Source organism: Engraulis encrasicolus, chromosome 12, assembly GCF_034702125.1.
Source record: "Engraulis encrasicolus isolate BLACKSEA-1 chromosome 12, IST_EnEncr_1.0, whole genome shotgun sequence".
NCBI classification, from domain to species: domain Eukaryota; kingdom Metazoa; phylum Chordata; class Actinopteri; order Clupeiformes; family Engraulidae; genus Engraulis; species Engraulis encrasicolus.
The window spans coordinates 37,331,275-37,343,774 of record NC_085868.1 but is presented as its reverse complement, the minus strand read 5'-3'; the positions used below and the strand labels follow the sequence as shown (position 1 = coordinate 37,343,774).

Below are 12,500 nucleotides of genomic sequence, written 5' to 3'. Positions count from 1 at the left end.
CGTGCCTGCGTGCCTGTCTGTCTATCTCTGAATCTGTATGTCTGTTTATGTCTACCCGTGTCTGTGTGTGTGTGTGTGTGTGTGTGTGTGTGTGTGTGTGTGTGTGTGTGTGTGTGTGTGTGTGTGTGTGTGTGTGTGTGTGTGTGTGTGTGTGTGTGTGTGTGTGTGTGTATTTGAGCAAGTGAATAGAGCATTCTGTGTCGTTCTACTGACTCTAACTGCAATTCCTCAGCTCAGTCTCCTTCTATTGCGTCTGCCAAACCTCCACATAAAACTCTAAGAGACATCTCGCTGGCTTTATTCCACACTATCACATTTATCTCAGAGGTGCTGCTGGACTTTAAAGTCTCAAAAGGCGGCTTTGAATCGTGGAATAGAAAAGTATTTTTCTTCAGAAGTGTCCCCTGAAGACTAGAGGCTGTCTCCCTGTCTGCAAGCTCCAGACAGGCTACTACAGTATGTGCCACTGCAACAATCTCACCCCCCCTGAAAGAAAATGTCCTTTCACTTGAGTGACAGCACTTGTGACTCTTTTGGTATCGAGTTCACATACTACGTAGACAGGGCTGAAATGTGTTCTTTCTGTTCACGGTTTTGGGTCTGGCGTATTCTTTTCAAGAATACGGGAAATGGTCTGTCCGTCAGTCTTTCTGTCTGACTGACTGTCTACCTGTCTGTCTATCTGTCTGTCTACACATCTCACCAGACGAGTTCTGGAAGGGAGGAGACACCCCACATCTCTGAAGAAGAAGGAAAAAACGTCCCTCAGCTTGACTGACATTTGTGACTCTCTGTAGCCCGCGGACGTGAACTTTGTACCAATCACGATTTGTCTGATAAATTATTTCAACCAACAAGGGAAATGGTCTGTCCGCCTACCTATCTGTCTGTCTGTCTGTCTGTCTGTTTGTCTGTCTGATGGTCTGTCTGTATGTCTGTCTCTCTGTCTGACTGTCTGTCTGTCGTTATGTCTGTTGATATGTATGTCTGTCTGTCGTTATGTCTGTCTGTCTGTCTGTCGTTATGTCTGTCTGTCTGTCTGTCTGTCTGTATGTGTGTCTCTCTGTCTGACTGTCTGACTGTCTGTCTGTCGGTATGTCTGCCTGTCGGTATGTCTGTCTGTGTGTCTGTCGGTATGTCTGTCTGTGTGTCTGTCTGTCGGTATGTCTGTCTGTGTGTCTGTCGGTATGTCTGTCTGTGTGTCTGTCTGTCGGTATGTCTGTCTGTCTGTCTGTCTGTCTGTCGGTATGTCTGTATGTCTGTCTGTCGGCATGTCTGTCTGTGTGTCTGTCAGTATGTATGTCTCTGGCGGTATGTCTGTCTGTGTGTCTGTCAGTGTGTATGTCTGTCTGTCTGTCTGTCTGTCCGTCTGCTGGTGTCAGCTGGGGAGTTCCAGGGAAGGGGGAGGGGGACACTGCATGCCCCATTCCCATCTGCCACTTCCTCCCCTGAACACATCACTGAAAACATGTCCCTTGAGTGACACCACTTGGGACTGTTTTGGTATCGAATTCACGTCGCCGGGCTACTTTTTTTCACGGTTTTGGTCTGGCGGATTCTTTTCAAGAATTCAGGAAATGGTCTGTCCGTCAGCCAGTGTCTGTCTGACTGTCTACCTGTCTGTGTGTCTATCTGGTGAGTTCTTCAAGAGGGGAGACACCCCATTCCCTATCCTATCCCAAAACTCCCTGAAAAATCCCTGAAAAAAACGTCCCCCAGTTTGAATGACATTTATGACTCTTTGTAAGCTGTGGACGTGAACTTGGTACTAATCACGCTTTGTCTGACATTATTTTTTTACCAATTAGGGAAATGGTCTGTGCATCTGTCTGTCTGTCTGTCTGACGGGCAGACTCTCTGTCTTTCTGTCTGTCTGTCTGACTGACTGTCTGTCTGTCTGACTGTCTGACTGTCTGGTGGAGAGTCAGATTTCTGGGGGGAGGAGACACCGACAAAATGTCCCTTCACTTGAGTGACACCATTTGTGACTCTTTCAGTATTGAGATCACGTCGGCGGGGGGCTACAATGTTTTCTTTCTGTGCACGGTTTTGGTCTGGCAGATTCTTCATATGAATGCAGGAAATGGTTTGTCTGTCTGTCTGTCTGTCTCCCTGTCTGTCTGTCTGTCTGTCTGTCTGTCATGCTGTCTGTCCACTTCGTTCAGCAAGGGAGGTTGGCCTGGCAGACACCCAGTCCCTCAATGCACCCCAACTCCCCCAATCTCTGGAAAATGTCCCTCCACTTGAGTGACAACATTTGTGACTCTTTGTAGCCTGCCGACGTGAACTTGGTACCAATCTCTTTTTTTCTGTTCACGCGTCTTTTCACGCTTCTTGTCTGGCAGATCTATTTAAGAATGCAGGAAACGGTCTGTCCATCTGTCTGCTCGTCTCACCTGAAAAGTTCTTTGGGGAGGACACACACACACACACACACACACACACACACGCACACACACGCATGCACATACATGTGCGCACACGCACACAGGCTTGCGGCTGAGGCTTGCTCGCACACACACACACACACACTCACCTGGGGAGTTCTGTGGAGAGGAGACGGGGGAGGCGCGTGGTGATTGGCAGTAGCTGGGGTGCAATAAGGCATGTGGCGGCACGTACGACATCACTTCCTCTTCAAACAGACTGTTGGGGGGGGTGGAGACAAGAGTCGTGATGGTGTCATTAAACAGTGGGATGAGGAGGTGGTGGTGGTGTTGGGGAGGGGAAGAGCAGGTTTGGGGGGGGGGGGGGGGGGGGTTGAAAGAGTAGAGAGAATAGTAGGGGTGGTGTCAGTTTGAAAATATACAGTGGAATGAGGGGCAAGTGGTGGTGGTGGTGGGGGGGGGCATAAGGTGGTGGTGGTGGGTGTTGGCAAGAGCAGGTTTGGGGTGGCACATTTGGGGGTGGTGGTTGTAGGGGGCGGGGTGCACAAGGAGGTGGTGGTTGTAGGGGGGTGGGGGGCACAAGGTGGTGGTGGTGGTGGTGGGGGCAAGAGGAGAGACAGGAGTAGGGATGGTGTCAATGTGAAAATAAACAGTGGGGTGGTTGTGGTGGGTGTTGGCAAGAGCAGGTTTGGGGTGGCACATTTGGGGGTGGTGGTGGAAGGGGGGGGGCGGCACAAGGAGGTGGTGGTGGTGGGGGCAAGGGGAGAGAGTAGGGATGGTGTCAATGTGAAAATAAACAGTGGGGTGGTTGTGGTGGGTGTTGGCAAGAGCAGGTTTGGGTTTGGCACAAGGGGGGTGGGGGATTGTAAAAGGAGAGACAAGAGTAGGGGACCAATTCGAATATAAACAGTGGAGTGAGGAGGTTGCGGGGGGGGGGGGGGCAAGTGGAGGTGTGTGTTGGAGGGGTCATAAGGAGGTGTGTGTGTGTGGGGGGGGGGTGCAAGAGGGAACACAGGAGTAGGTGCGTGTGTCAGTTTGAATGAAAACAGTGGAGCTGCATGCAGAATGATAAACAATCGGAGCCCACAGGACTGCCTAGAGATTTCATCACAAGGACAAACAGATTCAAAACACTGTGAAGCACAACACATTTCAACTGTACATGAGCGTAGCCTTTTCCTTACCCCCTCTGAGACACACACTACATACACAGGCACGCTCACACACACACACACATACACACATACACAAACACACACTACACAGACACACACACACACACACACACACACACATACACACATACACAAACACACACTACACAGACATATGCAAGCAGTCACACACACAAACAAACAGGAAGACAGTGAGAGAGAGAGAGAGAGAGAGAGAGAGAGAGAGAGAGAGAGAGAGAGAGAGAGAGAGAGAGAGAGAGAGAGTGAGAGAGAGAGTGAGAGAGATGTAGAGAGAGCGAGAGAGATGTAGACAGAGAGAGAGAGAGACAGACAGAGAGACAGAGAGGGATGGAGAGGGAGAGAAAGAGAGAAGAGACAGAGAAACAGACATATGCAGACATGTGTACGAGTGCATACACACACACACACACACACACACACACACACACACACACACACATACTGTATGCACACGCACACGCACTAACCTTAGCAGGATGACGAGGTCAGCATCGCTGGAGAGGCGAGCCAGTCCAGACGCTCCTTCATTACGGATAAACTGCACTTTCTCCCTGTAGAACACACACACACACACACACACACACACACACACACACACACACACACACACACACACACACACACACACACACACACACACACACACACACGCACACACACACACACACTACATGCATGCACGTACACACACACACACACATGCACACTACACACACACACACACACACACACACATGTGAACACACACACACACACGTACACACACACACACACGAACACACACACAAACACACACACAACACACACACACACACACACACACACACACACACAGATGAATACAACCAGACATAAAGTACACGTGCACACATACACATGCACACACGCCCGCACACACACACACACACTCATAGGTACCTAGGCATAAATGTACACCGGCAGACATACACACACACACATGAATACACACACACACAGCCACACACACATACGCATATGCACACTTGCACGCACACATGCACACACACACACACATGCACACGCACACACACATGCCCACACGCACACACACATACATGCACACACGCACACACACACGCACACATACACACACACCATCATCATCATGAGAGCCGTTGGGGGGCAAATTCTCTCAAATCCCAAATCCATCATCCTCCATCAAGCCAATTCAAAGGATGAGGCAGACAGTCATTACGCGCAGCCGTGACATGACATCCTGCCACCATGTCAATTTCGCCACAGCTTTAAGATGTCCGCCAGAAAGGCCAACCGTAAAAGTTAGCCCGCCATGTAAGTAGGGGGCTTATAAGACGATTTACGTCAATGATGATAGGCATTACCTGACGGGTGATTCGCAAGTAATGTGCCTTACTGTATGTCAATACCACGTCAGACTGTGTCGCATGCCTGTTAGCTACCGCTTACACAAAATGTGTTTAAAATACATGTAACATAGTTAAGAACAGGGGTTCCCAAACGTTACCATGCCGAGGCCCCCTATATACCCGTCGATTCCAGCCAAGGCTGGACATGGGTTGTGCTACTATTTTGTTGTGCTCCCTCTTTCTTAACCATAGTCTAGGTCTGTGTGTCAGTGCTCCACTGGGATGTATAAAACAACAACGATAACAGTCATGTTGAAAGATGGATTAGGTTACTATAATGCAGTTTACTAATATTTAAGTATGAGAATATTCCGATTATTTCGATTTAATACTTCAATTAGTTATTGCCCACCCGTCACGGCCTCCCTAGAAACATCTCGCGGCCCCCCAGGGGTCCCTGGCCATCACTTTGAAAACCACTGGTTTAGAATGTTAGCGATTTGTGACTGCGCTGATGTGTGTCTTTGATTGTTATTGGTTGCCTGTCTGTGTCAGTCGAGCTGCGGGGCTATATCAATGACTGAGACAGATGCGTCTGCATGACAAGGAGTTGTTGTTCTTCGGCCCTCCCTCCTTACCTGAGCGAATGATTTCGGATAAGCTCCGGCTGTCTCTCCTGCAGGATGTCGAAGATGCTGGGTTGCCGTAGAAACGCCACAATCTTGTCGTTGTAGGCTGAGGTGTGAGAAATGAATGAGGACGAGGGTTTTTGTAAAAAAAAAAAAACATGAAGAAGGAAATGGGGTGGGGAGTGTGAACGAGAGATGAAAAATGATGAGAGGAACAGGGGAGTAGACGAGAGTGTGAGAGAGGAAGAGAGGGAGAGAGGGAGAGAGGGAGAGAGAGAGAGAGGAAGAGGGAGAGGTGTTAGCGAGATTTCTTTTAATCATCTCGCTGTGGTGCCTCTGATGTGCTATTGAGGGTTTTTTTCTGCTCCCTTAAAAAATGATTAATATCTGCCGAGACATTTTTCCTCTCCTTATATTTGCGATGAGAGTCATCTGCGAAACGAAAAAAAAAAAAAACCCTCTAGCAGCCCCCCTCCCCTCTACTCCCTTATGGCAGGACTGCTCTTAGCTGATATTAAGTTGACGCTGCGATGAATAACGATCATCTACTCTGAGAAGAAGGGGGGTTATCAGTTGCAGTTTTGGTGCATTAAAAACTAAAAGGGGGCCTCTTTCCCACAGAAAACTGCCAAAAGCTGTAATGCATGTTAAAAAACTGAAACAAGCCCGCTGAATAACAGTAACAGACTCAAGGGCAAATGGAAATGTCCAAGTTGAAAGTGGTAGGCTACACACTGGAATATCAATGTGACCTAATGTACTGATGACAGATATACTGTAGTTGAGATAGTCAACAAAGTCTTTCTCCTCCATCAAAAAGGTAGTTGAAATCAGGTCACACTTTCCTATAAAGTAGATAGCGTTGTTGACTGTCTACAAATGCATTCGGTATAACTAAACCATTCGGTATAGCTTAGAGCCTAATTGTTTTTGTTTTTAGTAAAATAGCAGAAAAAGGTCTTCTGTGTTGACAGTCTGTGGATATTGCCACTACGGTACCTCAAAGTGATTTTACGGTGATTGCCACCCTCATGAAAATGCAGTCCTCCACCATTTCAGAGGCGTTAAAAACATGATATGGGGGCAGCAGGCATACCTACCAACATTTAATATAGGGCAATATTACAGCAAACATGACATTAAATATGACAGATCAGTTCAGTGCATTCAGAATTAGTCCAGTCCAGTCCAGTTCTATTTCAGTGTGACTAAAAGCATAAGCCAGTGTTCCTCAAAGTGGGGTGTAAGCCCCCCTGGGGGGCACGGAGGCATCACTGGGGGGGCATTCCACTGCAGTGCCTCTTTGTCTTATCTCACCAGTCACCTTTCCTTTGATTCTGCCAAACGCAGCGATCGTAAAATCAGTCTGCGCGAGTAGCCTACTGCTGTTGCTTGGTGGGGGGGCTCGGAAGCATCCAGACCCTCCGAAGGGGGGAAATGATGGGAAAAGTTCGAGAACCACTGGCATAAGCCATTGTCAGGTGACTTGATGTGAGCAAATGTACCTGTTCATTGCTTATTATACGAGTAACATGCTCCTTCCACTTCACTGGGTATATTATTCATCTTTCCCATATTCAGTAGGGTTAAAGGCAGGGCCGGACAAATTGGATTGAGAGAGTAAAAGTCCTGCCAGATACTCCTACTGCCTGTGCTATTAGCACAGCTAATTTCATTAATTAGCTCATCAACCTGACTGAAGGGGTGTGATAGCGTAACAGGATTAGATTAGGATTAAATTGATTGAACGGGCCGGTGTGGTATGTTTTTTACTTTCTGAAAATAGGATATCCACCCCTGTTTTAAATCATGGCTTAGCTACAGTAGTTGTAAGGGAGAGTGTTAGTGGGTGGGTCGAAGACGTCCAACATGACATTGTCCTTCAGTGCTAACAGCTAAGCTTTTGCTTACTGTAACTGTGAAAAACATGAAATTTCAAAACATTTTTTTGAAAAATAAATTCATGAAAAGCCAAGAAAATAATTAAAAAACCCTCTTTTTTGCATTTACAGTAAGCAAAAGTATCCGTTGCACTGAAGGACATGTTGGACGTCTTTGACCCGGACGTACTGTACCTGTGGGCACCACGTCTTGGCACTGGTTACGGTTGTTGAAGGTGTTGGAGGGCCGAGGCAGAACCGGGGGACCAGCATGCCGTGCGTCATCTACCACCTATCACACACACACACATACGCACCCGTACACACACACGCACACGCACATACGCACACACACACGTGCACGTATACGAGTACACACACACACACACACACACACACACACACACACACACACACACACACACACACACACACACACACACACACACACACACACACACACACACACACACACACAAACAAACCAACACACACACACAAAAGACAAGAATTTTAAAGACGACAGTACACACTCTGATTCACCTCTCCCAACGGTGACTCGCTGATTAGACACACAGACATGAAAATGAAAAGCCTGATGAGAATGAAAAGACATCGTTGAGTAACGAATGCGTTCACACCATGGCAACATGTCTTTTTATAACGGTGGAAAGAAAGGTGCCAGAGATCCCGTCTGGTCTGTGTGTGTACTCTCGGGAGGGTAGCACAACGACGGCCATTTCTTTTGTGGCTCAGAAAATGCATTCGCCATTTTTCTCTGCCGTAATTGCTCAGACGGTAATTACTCAGCGCACGCCAACCGTGACCAGTTAAAAGGCAAATTAACCACGCATTTATAAACAGCTGTGAATGCCGCGCCGGATGATAACTCATTCCATTTACACATCATTATGTGATGTGGGCCGAGAATCCGCAAAAAAAAAAAACGCAGAATAGGTGCGTGAATAAGCGATCGCTTACATAACGAGACATTAGCAATTTAAAAGATGGACCATCGTTAAAACTTTTTTTTTTGCAAGGCCAACTAACCTGCATTTGAATCTGTAACCAGTAACCAGCTAGTGTGAGAGAGACAGAAAGAGAGAGAAAGAGAGAGAGGCAAAGACAGGAGAGGGAGAGAAACAGACAAGAGAAAGAAAGCTAGAGAGAAAAAAAGGTGTTGAGAGAGAGAAAAAGTGAGCAAGTGAGGAGGAGAGAGTGAAAGAGTGTGTGTGTGAGAGGGAGAGAGATGGAAAGAAAGAAAGAGAGAGAGAGTGAGAGAGAGAGAGAGAGAGAGAGAGAGAGAGAGAGAGAGAGAGAGAGAGAAGGGAGGGAGGGAGGGTGGGTGTGTGTTTTCTGTTTTAAATAACTGCTGGTGCATTAGCATTCCCTCTCTAGGAAGACTTTCAGAGGGGATTTGGAGATTAGGAGGGCGGTGCAGAACTGCGATGAGCATTCACACACACACACACACACACACACACACACACACACACACACACACACACACACACACACACACACACACACACACACACACACACACACACACACACACACACACACACACACACACACTCACACACACTCACACTCACACTCACACTCACACTCACACACGGACACACACGGACACACACATGTGCACACTCTCATACACACACACACACGCGCACGCACGCACGCACGGGCACACATACACACACACACACACATGTGCGCACGCACGCACACGCACACACACACACACACACACACACACACACACACACACACGTGCGCACGCACACGCACACGCACACGCACACGCACACACACACACACACACACACACACACACACACACACACACACACACACACACACACACACACACACACACAGCATGAGGAGAAAAAAAGATAAATCCTTGGGGGGAAAGAGCACGAAAACCGCCGGAATTAATCAGCAGATCTGAAAAGAGCCTCATGAGTGTGTGCGTGTGCTTGTGTGTTGTGTGTGTTGAATATGCTCTGCGTTTCAATACTTTAGCAAGCCCCCCCCAACACACACACACACACACACACACACACACACACCATCCCCTATCACACAAGCGCACACAAATCACAAAAGGAAAAATGAAGGCCATCGGATGCATTAGCGAGAGCCAGAGAGAATACACACACGCGCTTCCATAAGACGCCATTTTTTTGTGTGGAATTCAATTAGAAGGATTCTTTTATTCATCGGATGAGCTGTGTCGCTATGCATTATTCAGACCCATAATTGCGCCTGTTAGCAAGGAAGGAGGTATCCAAGTCAAACGGCACAGTTACATGTTGTGATACTTGTCAGGCGATATCCCAGAGTTCCCTTGTATTTTTCATATTTCATTTGATTTTTTTTTTTGCTACTCTGTACACATCTGTAAACATCTCTTGGCTCTCTTCCTGCTCAAAAGCAGTCTACACCAGACTGTAGGTCCTTCTAATTTGTGTTATACTGTGTACTAAAAACACTCTTAAAAGGGGTGAGTAAAGGGTATTCCATCTAAGGTTGAAACTATTTGATCCTTCAGTTTGCATTAAGTGTGGCTCACTTAGTTGTGGGAAAAGGGTGGGTGGTTTGCTGAGGACAAGCAATTGCAGCTGATTGACGATTGGCTAAAACAATATAGGCCTATATGTTGATTGGTTAAGTTAGGAAGCAGAGGATCATTGGGCTCGTTCGTGATGAAGCAGGAAAGCTTTTGCTAGGCAGCGCGCATGCACACTTTGCCAGTTTGATGCATCAAATTGGTAAAGTGTGCATGCTCACTGCCTAGCAAAAGCATGACTGCTTCATCACAAACAAACCCATACCCTTATTTCTTGAGGGTAAGTGGAGGATTATTCCCCAATTGGCTGTTATGGCTGGACGGCCGTTTGGCCATTGGCTGAGGGAAGTGAAGCATGCATTGCTGATTGGCTGACTTGGCTGTAGGAAGCAGAGGATCATTTGCTCATTGGCTGGGAGAAACAGATGCCCATGCCGTAGCAGTGTTCATGATTGTTCATGACAGATCTCTAGAGGACAAAGCAAAAAGGCAGTAGCTGCATTGTTGAAAATGAGTTGTTGTGCTTGTCATGACATATACAGTATAATGACAAAATATGAAGTTAAATAAAATGATAGATCTGAAAAGAATGTGGTTAGAGAGAGAAACAAAACTCATCAATAATGTCAATAATCTGCCTAAAACTACTTAATCTGGGCAAGAGAACAATTTTTAAAGTCATTTTACTCCGTTCTGAGCAATGCACAGTTACAGCCTTTTTGCTTTGTGGGACAGATCTGTAGAACCAGCTGCAGCAGCATTGATCTCTAAATAACATACACTGCGTAAGCGTTATCGCATACTGTAGACGTAGGTAGAGATCAGTGGCATTGAGCAGCACTATGCACACTGCACTATGTTCAGTGTTCTTCAATCACACTCAGGCACTCTGCAAAGATATGCTCAGTGTTCTTCAACCACAAACACAGCTCCAAGGCTGAGTTGTATGAAACAGAGGATCGTTTGCAGACAAGCTGACTTGGGGAGTGCGTGGGCAGTGCAGTGAGAGCATGGGGTGTGGGCTGTGATTGGACATTCACAGAGGAAAACAAGAGGGTTATGTGCCATTGGCTGCCTTGGTTTGAAGGTGTCAATGGGCTCGTTCGTGATGAAGCAGTGATGCTTTTGCTAGGCAGTGTGTATGCACGGTGCCCAGCAAAAGCATCACTGCTTCATCACGAACGAGCCCAATGCCAGGTTCAGAAAGGAAAACCCCGGCCACAGTTTTTATCCAACCAGCTCAGACCAGCTAAATATAACAATGACTCAAGACAGGTTGATCAACTTAGTCTGTAAAGTCCTATGTTGGAAGAAAAACTGTGACGGGAATTTACCACTTTCTGAATCCAGAAATGACAACTCTGGCTGAGTGTGATGGCAGAGAGGGTACAGAGAGAGAGGTTCCATTGGCACATTGTTTCCAGGTTCTACAGTTGCAAGGGGGAGGGGGGGGGGGGGGGTCCCCTTTTTGGCAGACCTAAGGACTGTTCTATTCAATGCTAGGAGTATTATGACACGCCCCTTTAGGCAGACCGGAACCTGGTCACGTTAGGTGCCCATAGAAACCTATTATGTTGGCATATCTCTACTTAAAGAATCTCTGGTGATGGTGTGTGGGAGAGGGTTGCCCGGGTCAAGGTTCTCACAGAGAGGTTGACATCATGATAACCGGGCAAGCAGTGCAATGATGATGATGGTGAAGATGATGGTGCGTTGGCTCTCACCAGACGTCGGGTGCTCACCTCCCCGGCGCTGTGGCTGCGCTGGCGGCTCAGGTGCTGGCGGTGGGCCAGGAGGCTGCTGGGCCGGGCGCTCTGCAGCGGCAGCCGCGGGTCGATGAAGGTGGTCGAGCGACAGTTGTGGTCCACGAAGAAGGGCTGCAAGGAGGAGGAAGATGAGGAGGAGGAGTAGGAGGAGGAAGATGAGGAAGATGATTAGAAGGAGGAGGAGGAGGAAGAGGATTAGGAGTGGGAGGGGGAGGAGGAAGAGGAGGAGGAATGGGGGAGGAAAGACAAACGTTCACCAGAAGTGAGAAAAAACAAGGTTCACACAAACATATGTTCCATGCAAACCCTCCAAAAAGCAGACCAGTTTTTAAACACAAGACCGATGGACTGACTGACTGACAGTATTTGGATACACACACACACACAAAACAATACAAAAAGGCCAACATTGCTCTGGGGTTTCTCAGTCATCCAGGATATGGTAGTAAAAAGTTAGCTTTTTTGACAATGATTAACATAAAATATTGGGTAATTGCATTCCGACATTTCAATTAATTACAGTATATGCTTCTTCTAGGACTAGTTATGGGCTTCTTCTTTCTGATTCTTCAAGAAGTCTAAATATAGTCTTAAAAGTACAGTACAGCTACATCTTGGGTATCAAGGGAGTGAGCATAAAAGGATGGGTGAATAAAAGTGCATATGGATTTATTACATGGTGTCATAGCCTAGCGTCGGCCTACAATAGTTAGCTGCC

The 12,500-nt window shown here is 47.2% G+C and overlaps 1 protein-coding gene across 1 annotated transcript in view; it reads right to left on the bottom strand.

Moving 5' to 3' along the window:
• The window catches only part of hecw2b (HECT, C2 and WW domain containing E3 ubiquitin protein ligase 2b), a 99,333-nt gene that overhangs the window by 30,639 nt on the left and 56,194 nt on the right, over positions 1 to 12,500 (bottom strand). Inside the window, exons 18-22 of the mRNA XM_063212138.1 lie at positions 11,741 to 11,893; positions 7,634 to 7,730; positions 5,568 to 5,664; positions 4,051 to 4,134; positions 2,537 to 2,646 (exon numbers count right to left, since the gene is read on the bottom strand). Coding sequence (XP_063068208.1) covers positions 2,537 to 2,646; positions 4,051 to 4,134; positions 5,568 to 5,664; positions 7,634 to 7,730; positions 11,741 to 11,893 — 541 coding nt within the window. The remainder of the gene's footprint in view (positions 1 to 2,536; positions 2,647 to 4,050; positions 4,135 to 5,567; positions 5,665 to 7,633; positions 7,731 to 11,740; positions 11,894 to 12,500) is intronic.